Here is a 17,942-nt window from a genome sequence, read left to right on the forward strand (position 1 = left end):
CTCAAGCAGATGGTGTGACTCTTGGGGATGGTCCTGTGCAGGGCCAGGAGTTGGACTCCATGATCCTTGTTGGGTCTTTTCCAACTCTGCATATTCTGTGATTTCTGTGATTGTGTGATTCTGTAATAGGTTTCATTCTGAAATTACCAGATGGACATTTGAAAAGAGGGTAAAATTACCCCAGCCTTTGGACTATTATGCAGCACTGACATAGATCGTAATGGTTTGAATTTGGCAAGAGGAATGCCATTTTTGAAATTATGAATTCCTAAAATACACAGGAATTTTTCTTCAGGAAAATACCAACATTCGGTGCTTCAAAATTCTTACAAGTCCAAACATAATTTCTGTTTGTGAAAACATATGCAAAACAATGTTAATTGAAATTATCTACATGGACTGATATTTCATGTGAATAGATGTACTAGTTTTCTCTTGATCTTGGTTTGCAAAAAAGGCTGCCTTTTGTTAAAATTAGACCTCCAACCTGGCAGAAAAATTGGAACAATTTCCTCACTTTTGATTAAGTCATCCGTATTTCCTCACTTTTGATTAAGTCATCCCTATTACTGCTTCTTCTGCACCATTTAATCCATGATGGTTTATCTGTTCAACTTGCAAAAATAATTTCCAAGATTGATATTTGTGACATTGGAACTAGTCATGCTGCAAGTCCTAAACATTTCTAGTTTGCTGCTATTTCTGACATAGTACTTGACCCTAAAAAGGCAGCTGATTTTAAAACCAAATGAAGTGCTAAAGCCAAAGAGATGGAATGTAGAGGTTGCAAGATTAAGATTTTCATTATAGAACAATAAAAGAATGAACTACGTACTGCATTAATGTCACGCTGGAGATCGGAGTGCCTTGTTTGTCAATGACGGTGATTTATTTGATATATTATAAAAGGATTATAGAAGTACACATTTCTTTGCTCCTAAGAGGTTATTTTCCCCAGCAGCAATTATTAAAAAGATTATGAAAATAGTATGTACTATTTTCATTCTGATACATACATGGAGCTGCTATGTTGATCCCTGGAAGCTCTATACATCTATTCAAAACTAGGATATATCCCATAATCTACATCAGCCAGTGAAGTATAATGGGATTTCTTGGTAATAAAAATGCAAAAAAACCACAGCCCTGAATAAACTCCACTTTAGACTGCATCCTTCTCTGTTGTAGGACTTCATTATTAAGATCGAGCTGGAAAAAGCAGAAAATGGAAGCCTAGGATTTGCACTGGTAGGTGGAAGAAATGGCAGGGCCATCCTAATAAAAGCCATCAGCCCAGACAGCATTGCAGACCTAGATGGGAGGCTTCAAGTTGGTGACATTCTACTTAAGGTAATGATTGTTCTTCATTGCTTTGGCCTCCATTTTCTCTATATAGTCTATAACGAGCCTCTGTTCAGTATAAAGATTGTGCATATTGGAAATCTGGTGCTGCCTGGCATAGTAATATGTAGAAGGTGATGTCCCTCGCCTCCTGATGGTCAGAGGACTGTTCTGGGGCCCCTACTTCTTTCCTAGAGTTCAGCCTCCTGTGGGACTGGGCCTCTCCACAGCTGGCAGTTGGACACTCCATCAGAGGCTGACCCAGAATAGCAAAGCAAGCAGTAAACTGTAACTACACCATACTGTATTTGTGCCCACTGAAGATTACAGATGAAAAGATCAGGGAAACAACTGTTAGCTGACCAAGCCTGCATGTAACAGCTAACCATGAGGACACTGGGAAGAACCTTCATGATGCCAGTTAGGTATTATGAAGACAAGCAAAGCTGAAAACAGAGATTTTGATTATTTATTTAAAATCTTACTATCCTAACCACCTTACCTTACCAGCTTTTAATATAAGTCATCCTTTTTTTCTTTTTTACCTCAAATTATTTTTTCTTCCCTCTCCAGGAGTTTCAGTATTTTCTCTTTGCTTTTCTGTTTTTCACTTACTTCCTTCGCTTCTCCATCTTCTGTCTGAAGAATGGGGGAAACACTGTCCTCTTACTGTCTCAGACTACTTTTGTGGTGTCCTGCTGGCAATTATACTATAAGACATAGAGAGGAGAGGATCAAGCAAAAACTGGAGAAAATGAGGGCACATGAAGTGCAAAGAAGTTATGCAAAGATTGCTCAAGGCTAGGATATGTGATTAAAAAAAATCTTTCTGTTACAGGAGTCTGGAAATACAAATCATTGTATTTTTCAGGTGAATGAGACTTTTGTCTCTGGTCTGCCACGCCAAACAGTTACGGATTTGCTGCGCAAGGCTCAAGGAACCGTCCAACTCACAGTCTGTCGAAGTGTGGCTTTGCACTGGGCTTATTCAGGCAATCAGAGTAACAGACCTTCCCCCACAAACACAAAAGCAGAGCCTGGTAAGCAGCTACATCCACTCAGTATATGATAAAAGTGGGATTATGTGTTGCCTGAACTCATATTTCCTATTAGCAAAACAGTTCAATTTTGCAGTTAGTTTGATTCATAGCTGTAGATACAAACACATTCTTCACCTTGATCTGCAGCACTGTCTAAACTATTCAAGACACAGGACCACAGGAAAGGAATATCCAAGTGTGATTTTTAAGTCTAGGAACAGTGGAAGCAAAGCTGCAAGGCCCTCAAAAATGCTTTAACTCAGCTTGTGTTTTTTAGTCATGAATCCTGGTCTGATTTTACCTCATTTTATACAACTCACTGATGGAATCACAGCCAGCTGCTAAAATACATTTCCCAATAATTCACATCCCACCATTCCTACATTCCTACTACACCTCCTGTTCTGTCTGGCAGACAATTTCTCTTCTATGCTTATTCTTGATCAAATCCAGAAGCCTCTGCTCCCAGCTTGATTGTTATTAATTTGAGAGCACACCGATCTTGCACAGGGCAGTACTAAGAGAGCTGACTAACTCTATGGAAGAAACTTGTGCTCTATGCTCTGCTCTACTGAATACTCAGAAATTAAATACTAATTAAAGCTGGGAGTGGAAGCAATCTATATTACCAATAGATTGTGGTCCTCAACTTCCTATTTCTTTGAATACTGAAATGTTTCCTGTAATGTGGACAAACTCCAGTGGGAAGCATATAGAATTCCTCCTTCTGGCCTGCTGGGTACAAACTGGAGCTTCTGTTTCAAGTATTCTCAGTCAAGAAGACACTGCCATTGCTATTTTCATCTTACATGGCATTGGTGAATTACACAGTTTCTGAGAAGTTTAAACTGATTTCCTGGACCAGCAAAACCCACTGGTATTATAGAAGCACTGGCACCAAAGTTAATCTATGGTATTTGCCCCTTAGCACTGCAAAGGAATGGGCTGGGTTAGGGAGGGCAGATTTAAAGTCTGTTTCAGTTTTTTTATTTATAAACTGCTGTTTATACAGGGCTGTACTTCAGTGTATCATTCAAGTCTGAATTATGCTGGCTTCTTCAGTGGTGATACATGGCATTTGTGCTGTACTAACCCTCTCAGACCATCCATGAAAGGGATATTCCACGCCAGTTTCTTGCACTTATCTCACTGCCTCTTCCAAGGTCAAAGTCCTTTGATGTAGCTGTCAGAGAAGAAATGGATCTATATTTTCACACATTTTGTTTTGATTTTGCTTTCTGGTATTCAGCTAGTGCTGAGGAAAGTCTGCGAGCTCAACCTGTTTTCAGTTTCAAGAAAGAAGGCTCCAACCAGATGTGCAGTAAGGTAAAATTGGAGAAGTTATCAGAAGTTATTGGGCAATGTACTCATATGTTTGTTTACAAAATGGGTTTGCTGCAATGTGGGCAAGAACCACACCTTCTTGCTGAAAAAAGATTAATGTGAGGGAAATGTGCTGCAATGACTGGAGCTGCTGACATGACTGAAATAAGAGCATATTATTAATATAATACATATGCAAAATGGGTGGGGGGGAAGGAAGGTTGCATATGCAAGTCTTGTTCTGATTCTTTATAATACTGAAATAAATAATTTATTAATTTTACTATCCTTTCAGTATTTCTAAAGTATATACATTAAAAGATTTCTATTCAATTGTCTTCCACTAATATTCATGAGTCCAAGGCATCTAAACTTCTTCAAACATGGTTATGTTTTGAATCTTAATAAGTCCACAAAAACATTCCACATCAAATTTCACAATATTTCTAAGTTTACAACTGTAAAGCCCCTCAGAAAATATGAGAAATTTAGGTCTTCTCAAATAAAAAAACTAAACCCTGATTCAACCAATATAATCAAACTAGAAAAAGTGATAGAAATCCTTGATATGAATAAGCTGAAAAAACCTTGAAGAGGAATTTCTTTGAGGAGGTTTTAAATACAGTGTTGGAATGGGTGTTGGAACCAAACTTTTAGAGATAGGTGAAATTTAATATCAAAACAAGGTCATGTCTAAGATCTGACAAAAAAGTACACCCAAGAAATAATATCGGAAGTAGGAGATAGCGGTAGGGTTACAGGTTCCTTATCAGATCCCTGAGTTATAAGGTATTAGGGCACAAATTTAGTTTTAAAGTGGTTTTAAAGTAGATAGGGTTAAGTCTGTCTAGTTCAGCATAGCACATGCCTAACCTAAAGCACATGCTAAGTGTTTTTGCTGAATTGGTTCCATTAACTCTCTCTTCTTCATTATTTCCAGTTTACCTTTATCTGTCTCCTATGAATAGAAACTATTTATGCTTTACTTTGTAGAGCACAACTATCATCTACTCCAAAGATGTAGACTTTGAAAATGACAAACTACTGAAAAAATATATATGCAAAAAAAAGAGAAGCGGTAAAATACCTTTCCTTTGCAAATTAAAACCAAAAATCAATCTAACAGTCTCCAATCTATATAGTCAGAAGGTGCAGAAACTGGGTAGATGAATTCATGGTTAAATAGGCAGCTATGAATGTCCCCATTCTAGTGTGGAAAAACATGCACAAAACTAAGAAAATATGTATAAGTGGTGGCTACCATTAAGATTCTGTGGGGCATTCACTACTTTATACTGTGTAGTGTGCCAGGGCAGTTTCTGAGTGCATCTGGAATATCAAGCAAGGAAAGAAGAAACACCACTTTGAACTAATATTTAAATAATTTTCTATCACTGTTACAGCTGAAAAGGAACTTCTTTCACATACCAACAGCAGATGTCCTGCATCATTATTTAAATGCAGGACCTAGAATTACTCTCTAGGATGGAAAACCAACCACCAATACTATTGCTTCTACTGCATATGGAGGGTGATCAAGAGTCTGTCTTCTCTGCTAGTTGAGCATTTCTCCAGCAGAGCAGCTGCATCCTACTTCTTCCACTGGCATCTTTGTGTCTGAGATAAAAAAAGTAAATTATTGCCAACAGTTCCATCTCAGACACTGAACACGTGCTTTCTGCTGCCAAGAGCTGTTGAGGAGTGTGACTCCTGATTCCTGTGATTGAATTCTCTTTATGAGGTCAAAGAGGATATAACAAATATGAACCTTTTCAAAGTTCAGTCATGCATGCTAAGCTGTAGAGATGTCTGAAGACTGTATTGTTTTGAAACTCACAAATGCAGCTGAAAGGGCCTTTTACTCCCAGCAAATATTGCAATACATACTTTCTTCTGAAAGAGGAAACTATTTTCCTTCTTGAGTGAAGGACACATTTTTGTCAGAAATAAGAAAGAATGCTGATGAAAGTAACTATATTCTTGATGTTTCTGTGTACTGATTTTTTCACAGCTGCAGGATCCAGAAAGTACACACAATTCTCTTCAAGGTCAGCTGGCTGGACAAGACTATAGGGATATCATCAGTAACATTTCAGACAGGTAAGTCTTTCAAATGAAGTAAAACTACTAAAATAAATAGTATGGATAATTTATGCTTATATTTCCAGAGCTGTCCTAATAATGGTATGCAAATGCACTCGTGTCCCAAATGACAGAAATACAGTTCTATTGGAATGCAGCTCCATCTGCAGCAAGAGCTGCTAAACAGCTTCCACACAATTACTAAGACAAATGGAATGTAAGCTTCCAGGTGTAACAGCTCATGAGGAATTGCCTAAACCAGCTTTGGCCTTTCCAGCTGAGGAGGGGAGAGAACAGTGGTAGCACTGCCACCTTGGTGGGCAGGGTCCCCATGGGTTTTACTAAGAGTTCCAAGCAGATCTTGCAGCCTGGGCTGGACCCTGCGGTACTATGGCTGTAACGATACAGATGTTGAAGTCCAGACATACAAGAATCCAGAGAATTAGAGGATGTTACTCCAAAGCAAGTACATAGTACAAGAAGGGAAGAATTTTACTTCAAATTTTAAATCTTTAGGATAATGGGAAATCTAAAAATAATTGAGTATTGGTAATACGTGGACAGTTTTATTACAATTATGCCAAATATATGAAATATGATCTTTTTTAGCATTTATAACCCAAATAAATGAAAAAAGGACAAATATTCACGTTTAAAACAAAATTTGGTAAAACATTATTTGGTCAGTCAATTAGCGATGAAAATCTTCCCTATCTGCTTGCAGAGATAAGTTTTTAAAGTTCTGAGAGTATCTGCAATTGAGAACATCCATGTGAACACAGACTCGATGCCCCTCACTATTAAGTGTACCTTTTTACTGTTTATAACATTATGATCACATATAGGACAGGATAGTGTAAGACTGTGATATGCTTAAGCCTACTAAAGGGTATCTGAGTTAGTCAGTAGAGGGATATTTAAACCATGCTGCACATGTTATAGCTATATTCTGGATTGCAGAATTAGCTTCGACCTAAAACATATTACAGTGCCCTAAAATGTTCTAAATATTTTAGGAAAAATTAACACTCAAAGTCAATTAAGCTATAATTGCCTAACAACTGAAATAGGTCATACATGAAAAATTGTCTATGACTGTGGGAAATGTTACTTCCAGTCAACTTTGAGCAGCTTTTTATTCTAAGTATGCTCTTATCTCTGAGAAAAAAACCCAACAATCACCACATACAATACAAATAATAGTGGTTTTCACTAGCTATAATTGTGAACAATACTCCAGACAAAATGCTCCTACTATTCCTTGAACTTATGTTCTTTAGAGTTCAGATTAATTCTTGCAAGTAGTTGCTCAAGAAAGTTGAAAGTGATCAAAAATATATTAAACCTAGAATCTTTATACAGTTCAGAGTATCAAAGCTTCTGCCACTTCAACTAACACTGTTTTACAGGTCACAGAAATATTCAGAATGTGAAGGCTGCGGAAGAGAAAATCATCAGTCTGAGTCAGACAGCTGGAACAATGAAGATGATGTTATGCCCCACAGGATTCCTGTTCTACCTAGAAGTAACCATGCAAAAACTTCTTTTGTTTCTTTAACATTATAGCCCAGCTCCTCCATATATGTACACTGAGAACAACAGTAGTCCCTTGTGTACAAGCTAAGGATTTGCTCTTTGAGTCTCAAAAACCAGGGCACTCAAGACACAATTTTTACCACTTGCACATATGAAGGCATCTCCAAAAGAAGACATACAGCAGGAGCTCTCTTCTATCTCCCTTACTGCTCTCATACAACTTTTCAGAAAAGTAAATTAAACAAAAACGCACAATGAAGGGCCAAATTATATCTCAAGACTTTGTTCCCAGAATCACTGAATTTCACTTCACATGACAACTTCATTAAAACCTCTAGAACTGATGTGCTTAAGCACATACTGAAGCACTTTTACAGCTCAGGTGCCAAAGCCTCTTCGACACCAGAAGAGTTTACAGAAAGAATCCGCCTAATTGTTCCTTTATGGAAATTAAACTCTTTCTGCCCCAGATGAGAATAATTTGTGAAAGGAATCACACTCAGGATGCTGCAGTATCCCATAGATTATCTGAAATGCAGGTCTCTCTCTCTCTGCTTCTTTTTGCCCTGTGGAAACAATGAATTGCTGATAACTCTTATGAGAAGCAAACCACAGTTATCTCCCTCACACTACCAAGCCATGCGGAGAGCAAACAGAAAATTATAACTGATCTATCATCTACTACCTGCTCAGAGTTCAGGAGTTTTAAATTCCATTTGATCTGGAAGGAAAGAGAGATATATGGGAAATAGTGTCCTCTGTCTGGAGTGAGGATCTCTCTTCACTGGCACTCTTGAATAGCTAATAGGAACACCCTCACACTTGTGAGAGTCAGAGAACAGAAAGTGAGCAGAAAGTGTCTTAGAAGCTCAGGAAAGGCAGAGGAAAGTTGTAGCCCAGACAGAAACATAGCAAGCACAACACTTTTCTAACAGAGAATAGTGAAAAGTAGTGATGATATCTTACAAGAGGAGAACACAGCATTGCTCCTTGTCTTCAGCCTATAACAAACCCGTGAAACATATAATCAGGTTTTCTTTGAGACAGCTGGCATGTTATTCTTTGCCAACAGTAGGCTATGAATAAAAAAGACAAATTCCATAATTCCCCCACCTCAAACCATTAATTTTTACCAAATAAGCTACTGTTCTTACTCAACATGGTAACAAAAGTTTTTCCAGTAGAGCAGTGATATTTCCGGAGAGATAATGTTTATCCATTTTCTTAATCTGTCAAGTATTGGATCAGAATATGTACTTCAGGATGAGCAACTTAGTAAAACTGAAACCTGACTTTGGTGCATGAAAGGTAGTTCACACCTTTTTTGTGAAGTGGAGTGTGAGATAAGATGAGAAGAAAAAATATTTTCTAACTTCAGGAAAGAAGAATGTGCAGTGATTATTCCTAGCAGTGGGATGTGGCAATACTAATTTTCAGGGAAGTGTTGGAAACATGAAGATGATTCCCTGTGAAGATGTGGCCAGTCTCCTCTACCAGTATAAAGTACCATTAAAGTTTACAATTCAGCAAGAACGGTTTATTTAGAACAGACTGTATTTAGAAACTGTATGAGGCAATAAGTTGCAACAGTTGGATCTACTTCCAAATAACATGAAATGTAGTGCTGGTTGTATCCATGGTGCTGACTTATTCTTCTTTCTGCTGTGAACATAAGTAACCCAAAAATATTTTCTCACATTTTCTCACATTTTGCTTCCACAATACAAGCATCAAAATGTATATACATACTCCAGCTCCCTAGTTTTTTTAGGCCAGGACCTTGCACTATGAACAATGATAATTAAAAACTTCTTGTTTGTTTTTTTTGTTGCTGTGTTTTGGTTTTGTGGTTTTTGTTGTTGTTGTTGATATATAGACAGAACCTTTGCTTCTGGAGATGAACTGACTCAGTTAATTAACTTGAAACCATCACGGTCTGGACTAGATCCAAGGACTGGCATCACAGGTCTTATTCAAGGCCTTCAGTTGCGGATTGAGAATCAAGAGGTGTTAAAGGAGTTTATGGTAAAGTGTGATTCCTTTTTAAGATCTAACTGTTTAGCACAGATAAGAAAGTGGTTTTTAATAGCTTTCTGCATACTGTATGGGAGATCAACTTGTATTCAATCCACTTTCCCTGAGAATTATTCCAGCCAGAATGGGGTTTCTATTCTGCTGTTTGGCAGATACTGCAGTATTTGTTTCTTCCTCTTTCCATGTAGGTCAGGCTTACACTGTTCTCTGTCCAAAGATACTGCCCATGTGTAATGAATCACTTTTTCCTAGACTGATTTCCCATTACCCCCTCAGCTCTGCTGAACATCTGCCTAAGAACTATCCCAAGGGCTGCACTAAGCAAGAAATCCATGCTTCCAGGGATTCACTAATGTAGAAACACTCAGTTGAAAGGAAAATGTTTCACGCAATGCAACAGTTATCCACGGAACTCATTGCCACAAGGTGCTAAAAAAGTCAGGAATTTTGTGAAATTAAAATAAAAAGTAATGAAAGTAATGAAAGGTAATGAAAACACATAATTACATCTGATGGCATTTAAATAATGAAAAAATGTAAAATTAGGAAGGCATATAAAATCGCTTGTTTCAGGGCATAAATAGAGTACTCAGTTATCATCAAATTCCCAAAGAATAGATTCATAACTCTTCAACACAGTGCTGAATTTTCCCTTGAAGGATGCACCAGTGAAAAGGATGTAGCAGTGAAATGGATTGCTGCCACTTTTCCACAGTAATTGCAACATTATCAGTTTCTTTCACTTGCCTTTATATCTCTGACTTTCTGGGTAAAAAATCCAACAGGCTCAAGTGTACAGGATTTGCTGACTTTCCCTGAAGGCTCAAGGGCACGTATTAATTTCCATTCATTCCATTCTATTCCATTGCTGATGTAGGTATAGCATACTATGAGCTGAGTCATATGTCTGCACTTAAAGATCTAATAAGGAACTGGTTACTAAAGCCAATGGATATTTTATCTGAGTAAAACCTCTAGTAACTGATGAAGGTGTTCAAGAATTGTAACATGTATTTCAGTTCATATAGGCTGGATAGCAGCATAATGTGATGGCTGAGCATTATGCAATGCATATCAAATAGGTACAAGAGTAAAAAAGAGTCAAGGTAACTCAAAACTGTAAATGAAATGAACTTCCACACTTCTGCTTCCAACAACACTGCATTATGTTCCCCTAAATCTACTATGAAGTACTTAACAACCATATGATTTGCACTCAGTACCATTGATGGTGTTCTCTATATTAATCACTTTATCACTGAAAAGTACTCACTGTCATTATTGCACTGCTAATAGTGCAACATAGTGCTTTAGTCAGTAGGTTATCCATTATAAATGCTGACATTTGGCCGAGACACTATTCCAAACATCTATCATACAGCAATATACAACAGGGATTTGTAATGACAGAGGCTGAGGATGAAGGTTGGAAATCTCACTTGAAAAGCCTAGAAATGTTATTCAGGCTGAAGAAAATATAAAGCAACTTGAATTCCTTGCCTAGGAGTTTAGAGAATGGTGTACTGATTCTCTTCTGTAAGAAGTCTATTTGCCAGTCTTGGGTCATATACTGTAGTAAAGTTTGCTCACACTGACACTGTGAAAGTTATCTATAGAGGATGTGAACATCATGGATTGACTATTTCTTTTTGATCTAGGCTTTAGAACATGTGAAACCAATAGATGAGTGCAGAACTGGCAAAGCACCAGAAAACCGGCATAAAAACAGATACCAAGACATTCTTCCATGTAAGTATGCACAGTAACAAAAACATACACTGGGTGAGCAAAGACATCAGAAAACAGAAAAACAGTTATAACAGAGACGTAGGAGGTGCAAATCTCACCACATCCATAGTCACAGAGAGCTTTGCTAATAATGGATTTATTCATTATGATTAATGAGATTTTTCCAAAAGAGATAGAGTTCACATAAGTATGTCTGCATTGTACAATATGTAACTATTCAAAGTATCATCTTCCACAAGGCAGGACTTGGTCTGGTAGGGGACTAGTTGTCTTGGTGTTTCCTTCCCTTGTTCTCAGAGTTATTGATCTACATTTCTGTGGACATTGAATTATACCATTTCTTTAAACCTATTTAAATGTACAGCTACATCTACTGCTTGTGACACAGTGGAATTCTGAAAAGTACAGTGGAAATCATGAAGTTATGTAACTCTTCAAAAGATAAAGATTCTTCCAAAAGTATTTGAAAACATATTATCCAACCAGACCCTTCAGCTGCTCAGCTCTGGTCAGAGTCAGAAACAAATTTCATCGCTGATGAGAAGTCATTTTAGAAAGAAGATTTGGGTCCAAGCTCTGAATGACTGCTATTAGCAAGGATCCAAGAAAAAATAATGTACTGCTCAATGATTCCCTGAGAGGTATCATGACAGAAAGAAAACACTTTCTGAACACTTGATGTCTTTGTAAACTGCAGCAGCAGGACAACACATGCAAAAATTTGCAGCACCTCTATTTATCAGTGAATGCAGTATATATATTCTTAAAAGTTTTCCTGATTTAGAACACCAAAATCCAGTGTCAATATTCCTATGCAATGTATTAAAAGCAGCACTGGATACACTATGTTGAATCACTGCCAAACAATTCCACGGTAATTAGAAGTCTTGTCAGAGTATTACATAAGGATCTTAAGAGAAATAAAGCTGTAGTGAACAATACAATTTATCTGTGGAAATTCCTATAAGCAGTGATTAATATCAGTGCTACTACTCAAATTCTATTCTAGAATCCAGAGCCGTACTTTGATGGAGAGACTGAGGTTCCCTATCTCATGAGTGCTGGAGATGGTAGAACTCCATTTCAGATTCTCAGCTCAAAAGGATCTTTCTGTTTCTGTACAGATGATAAGACACGAGTTCCTCTGGGAGAAAAGAATGGCTACATTAACGCAAGTTATATTAGAATGAAAGTTGGAGAAGAGGAACATTTTTATATCATAACCCAAGGGCCTCTGCCATCCACTATGGCCGATTTCTGGCAAATGGTCTGGGAGAGTGAATCAAATGTGATTGCCATGATGACAAAAGAAGTGGAGTTAGGGGAAGTCAAATGTCATCGATACTGGCCTGAGCCTCCCAATGATTCTAAAGACCTGGCAAATTTCCATCTCAGGCTAGACAATTACCAGATTCTGGAATACTTCGTAATTAGAAAAATAGAAGTGATCAACAAGCAGGTAAGTTGAGTAGACTTAATACTTTTATATATGATGAAATTGATTATATATTTAAAATTAGTAGATACCAGTAGTACTGCTTGATTCTTCCATACCATGTGCTTGGATTTTTTAGGAATGTAAAAATCTGAATAACAGGCATGAATTTAGGGTTAATGAGATAATATTTCTTTGCTCATTCCACAAGCAATGGATCTGATATTACAGACTTTTAGACAAGAACAAGTGACTCTAACAGTCACAGAGCTGGTGTGTTTAGTGTTTTGCAGAATTGCTTATGGTTCTCATCAAATCACATCTGTGCCAGAGTAGATTCATATCCTCTAATGGTGGCTGGATGGAAAGAGGGGAAGAAGGTGGTTTTCATCCTAGAATTTAGATCAAATGATACTTTTTTCATTCATCAAAAGACATGAATACATGTGAAATTATGAATCTAGCAGCAAATTTTTAGAAACTTAGCAAATACAGAATCCAGGTGTAAGAACAGGGAAATCAGGGCAACTATAAGTCTCTCAGTCTTGCCTCAATAGTAACTCTGTAAAATTTTCTACAGGACACATATTTAGTGGAATAACAAAAAGACTTGTACCTGTGCCAGACTAACTTGGTGTCTTTTCTATCAAGATAATTTTTCTATTTGAGGAAAAGACAGTTCACCATATGCTATCGAGTGTGAAGCATAGTAAAGCATTTGATGAGAATCTTTCCAAAAGACTCTTAAGATGGGAAGATGGTATGTTATATGTGATTGTTTAAATGACAATTTTAAGTTTGTTATGTTTGTAGTGGACCAATATCAAACTACTACAGAAAGCTATGGGTTTGTTTCAGCAGAAATCCATATTTGCATTCAAATTCTTCTGACAGTAAAAATCCAGGTAGTTCTTTATCATTAAGGAGCTGGCAACAAGAAGAATTGACCCAGGACCATTCAATAATATCAGTCTTTATTTAATCTACATTTTATTTAGTATTGTAAGCATTTTTTAGTTAGTTTTCCTGTTGGGTATCTAATCAGAAGTTATTCTTTTATGTCTGATAGCCAGAATAGCTGTTATGATCTTAATATCATGGCATTCATATTACTACCCTTCTATTAGTAAGGCTTAATTCAGCTAAAATAACAGTTTTAGCAAACAGTACTGTAATGTTCCAATTTAACAAATGTTTTTGGGGTTTTTTTTCCTTTCTAAACAACAAATGAGATAACTACATCCTTTTGAGGCAACAGAATAACTTCAGTGTCACATCAAAATCATGCAAAGTAAATTTCCTAGGCTTGTGTCTTCTGAGTGCATTACTGGAAACCTAAAGAAATCTTATTAGAGCCAAATATAAAAAGCTGAAGAATTTCAGGGTACACAAACAATTGACTAAGAATGAGGCTAAAGGAAAATTTTTAGTGGAATTCCTTGAAAATTGGTTTTAGGACCGATAATTTTTAACCTTTTTGGTCTCTCTCTTCCAGACAGAAGAGAAGCGCTTTATAAGTCATTTGCAATTCACCACTTGGCCAGACCACAATATTCCCAAACTGGCCGAGCAGCTTGTAAAATTTATTTGTCACATGAGAAAAGCTCACAGTACAGGACCTATTGTTGCTCACTGCAGCACTGGCATTGGAAGAAGTGGAGTTTTGCTGTGTATTGAAATTCTGCTCAGCTATATAGAAAAAGATTTATGTGTAAGTATCAAACAGATCATTGTTAAGTATTGCAAACTGGTATGGATGTCAATAGCATGGTGGGGGCATCTTAGAACAGAGTAATTCCTCTTAGAATTCACCCTAACAAAACAGGTGAATAAACCCAGCTTTTGTTTCAAACAACAAAGTTGATAAGTTAATATACTGTCTCTGAAAGAAGTGTCACAGCTTCCCCACCTGAATATGCTTAAATCTTTCTTTATAATTTGCATGTCAACCAAAAAAAATTGTTCTCTTCCTATAGTTCAACATCAAGGAGATAGTGAGGGATTTGAGAGATCAGCGTTTTGGCATGATCCAAACTAAGGTAAGTTCTCAATATTCAACTAGACTATGATTTTTAAAAGCCACAATTAGTGGTACATATCCACATGCTTTGATAAATCTGGGGCTTAAAATATAATTTTAGTGCTCTCATTTGTGGAAAATAACAGCCTTCCAGGCAAGTGGTGTCTAGTTTAAAATATAGAAGTCTGTCCCTCACTAAATAATTGAAATAAAAGCCAAGCAGTAGTATAGTACAGATAAAACATACACCTCTTTCTGTTTCTAAAGCAAGAAGAAAAGCAAGGCTCATAAAAACAGTGAGATACTATAAACTCTACCCTGCAAAATTGCAGCTTTCAGCTGAATTCTTGCTATTGCTGAGTTATCATCACCAAGTAAACCCTTCTACTGCTGAGTTAAAACAACTCTCAAAAAGACTTTTCACACAGGAAAAGACAAGATGCAGCTAACTCAATTCAGAGAAAACAGGTGGTGGGAATAAAAGCAAGAGAAGACTAGGATAAGTTCTTCCTTCCATTTTAGCACATGCTTTGATACATTTTTATTCAGTGTAATGATTGAGCATGTGACTAAAATTAAGTAGATAGATAACCTTCACTGACCTAAATGAGAGTTGAACACATGCTTAAAATACAGCGTTCCTGAACTTCTACAAGTGATGGAAAAAAAGAACAAGGATTCTCTGTAATATGTAAGGGTTTGTATCCATATTACAAAGATGATGATGTTATAAACAGCGATTCAACTAGTCTGTCCTTCTTTGCCTAGAATTTATGTTGAATGTTACCAGGTGTTTCACACTGGTGTCTCTTCATACAGGATGAGTATTTATTCTGTTATGAAGTTGTGCTGGAAGTCCTTCAGATGCTCCGAACAATGGATTCCTACTGACTACAATATGACTCTTCCCTGTTGCTTTCCCCTTGGACTCCAGGGACCACTCAGCAGTTACTTTAAAGAGATGTTAAGCCAGGACAGATGAGTGTTATTATGTGTTTTTTTAGATTACTCTGATTTCTAAGGCATTTCAAAACCTTGCTTAACGCATCCTGGGTAAGTCATTTAAATCTTGGCTCAAAGTTTGGAGAAGCAGCCAGCCAGCACTGCAACACTGCTGCTTTAAATTGCCATGGACAATTTTTACATTCTGTGTAATAATATATTAATTGTTATGAAAATATTTTGGGACTGTGTCAAGGATATTAGCTTTACTTTCCAGACAGCAACTATAAAGATCTAAGGTTTTGCTGGTGTTTGTGGAAGATTAGTTGTTCCTCATCTATTGTTATGCACTATTGGCTTCTGGACTGCAAAGCAGTATTTATTAGAGTAGTTATGCTCTTGTGTGGAAGGACTCAATTTGATTACCTTTGGTTGCTTGAACAATGTAGAACCATTTCCAGTCATCACTCCAGCCTAGGGTTTTATACCACCTTCAATAGTCATCTTAAATCAAGAAACTAACAGTAAAAATAGAATGCCTTTAAACTCTCATTGGTTCTCTTCAAAGGAAGAGCCCAGCAATATGCACAGATGTAGATGAACAGTATTCTTTCATTCTACATCCGTGTAAAAAGGAATGCAACACTAAGCCAGGTGAAATGACTGTATGTGCGTTGTGGCACATGCATACATTTCATCTTCCCCTGATCCTTTCCACTGATTAACTATCTTGTAATTCTTACCTAGGATTTGAACTGATCTATGGAAAGTCCCACTGATTTCAGTAGGGGCTGAATCAAATCTTTAAATTAGAGTAAAGAACTCTCTGTACAGTTTATTTCTCTTGTAAAAAGTGTTTCTGTTCATGTGAATGGATTTGAGCACAAATATGCTGTTAAAGTTGTAAGATTGCACTTGTTTCTATAGTACTACTTTTAAGTCCTTTATCTAGAAGGTGATGTATATGGAAGTGATTACATGTCCATTGGAAGAATAACTTTTAAACACAGGAAACTTTAGCAATCTGACTGAATTGTACATATTTTTAAAAATTCTTTGATTTCAGGAAAAGAAAAAAATATTAAGAGGCATTGGATATAAAACTGAAGTAGAAGCAAGACAATAAAATGCCTGTCTATTTTCATTATGAATAAGAGGCTTATTTTTCAGAAAGAACAGGGGATTAAATGCTAATTAAAAGTATGACTTTTAGAAAAATCCACTGTAATATAACCATAATTAAGGCCAAGGCCCATTTTTTCTTTCTGGCCTCCAATAGTCAGCTAGAAGGCAGCAAAAGACAGAAATGCAGTTTGTTATTTGAGCCAGATGTTAATTTCAAACATATTGATAAAGTTTCAGAATAATGCTAAATAAATCCAGGAGTAACCCTGGATTTATAGTGGTATAAATATAAGCAGAATTCAATGTTTTGTCTTAAATTCATTGCATTTGTTCCTTTCTTTCAGCATTACTTTCCATACATTCTGCATTTACTATCTTCATGTTGCATTTAAGGGACTGTTCGCACAATTTTTTCAAATGTCATCAGCCAAATTTTTTTCATACCTTTGTTACTTTCATTTGGTATTTGGCCTTTCACTTTGACTTTAATTACTGCACAAGTACTAGGCAATGAATGCACTACACTGCGCATGAATGCACAATTGACTTTTTGTACCACAACAATTTTAATAAGCATCTCTGAAAATATTCCTGTACTTGATGCAAAGGTGTTTTTTCCTGTAGTTTAGAACAAGCATTCTGGATTTAGAAGACAATCCTCACAGCATTATTTGTTTCTCCACATTTGTGCATCATCTTTGCAGCTGTTTGACAGATGTGTTTGCTGTTTGACATAAGTTTTTCCTGTTTTACAGGGATATTAAAAAGATTTCTGAAAACAATCTGTTTAATTTCAATTTTGTTTTATAAAAAAGCAGCTGCAATACTTAACTACTAACTAATAAGAGCTCTAGGGAAAAATATTTTATTAATTGGAGCTTATATTTAAAATTCCTCTAAAGGTAGATTTTGTGATGATGGTACCTTTTGTACATTCCTCTGAAGCCCTTATTACTGACCTCTAAGAAATTTTGCCATATGTCATGATCTTATTCTTTGGGAACGTGACAATTAAATACCTTTATACAGATAAAGATACTATGGTTATGATCCCCATAATGACATACTCCCTCAAACTGGACTTGGGTTTGGATGAGACATACACTTTTATACAGGTCTGGTCCTCTAAGGCTGCTGCAGAGTAAGATAAAACAGAATTGTCCTTCCAGATATTCTGTAATCTGTTTCATAACAAAGAAACTCTCACTCACAGAAAATCTCCTAGGCTCTGAGACCAACTTTAGGCAGAGCCAAATGAACACAATTTACCACATGCTGGGTGACAAGCCCTACATCTGTCACAGTTCTGGGGCAA

General features: G+C 36.7%; 1 protein-coding gene across 1 annotated transcript in view; it reads left to right on the forward strand.

Annotated features, from left to right (window-relative positions):
• FRMPD2 (FERM and PDZ domain containing 2) overlaps positions 1 to 17,406 on the forward strand; it is a 59,519-nt gene extending 42,113 nt beyond the window's left edge. The window contains exons 33-43 of the mRNA XM_017803836.1: positions 1,189 to 1,350; positions 2,213 to 2,381; positions 3,631 to 3,707; positions 5,716 to 5,804; positions 7,196 to 7,311; positions 9,199 to 9,347; positions 11,015 to 11,105; positions 12,230 to 12,564; positions 14,036 to 14,251; positions 14,517 to 14,579; positions 15,380 to 17,406. Coding sequence (XP_017659325.1) covers positions 1,189 to 1,350; positions 2,213 to 2,381; positions 3,631 to 3,707; positions 5,716 to 5,804; positions 7,196 to 7,311; positions 9,199 to 9,347; positions 11,015 to 11,105; positions 12,230 to 12,564; positions 14,036 to 14,251; positions 14,517 to 14,579; positions 15,380 to 15,451 — 1,539 coding nt within the window. The 3' untranslated portion in view covers positions 15,452 to 17,406. The remainder of the gene's footprint in view (positions 1 to 1,188; positions 1,351 to 2,212; positions 2,382 to 3,630; positions 3,708 to 5,715; positions 5,805 to 7,195; positions 7,312 to 9,198; positions 9,348 to 11,014; positions 11,106 to 12,229; positions 12,565 to 14,035; positions 14,252 to 14,516; positions 14,580 to 15,379) is intronic.
• The last annotated feature ends 536 nt before the right edge of the window (positions 17,407 to 17,942 follow it).

This window comes from Lepidothrix coronata, unplaced genomic scaffold (genome assembly GCF_001604755.1).
Source record: "Lepidothrix coronata isolate B3197 unplaced genomic scaffold, Lepidothrix_coronata-1.0 Scaffold8, whole genome shotgun sequence".
Classification (NCBI taxonomy): domain Eukaryota; kingdom Metazoa; phylum Chordata; class Aves; order Passeriformes; family Pipridae; genus Lepidothrix; species Lepidothrix coronata.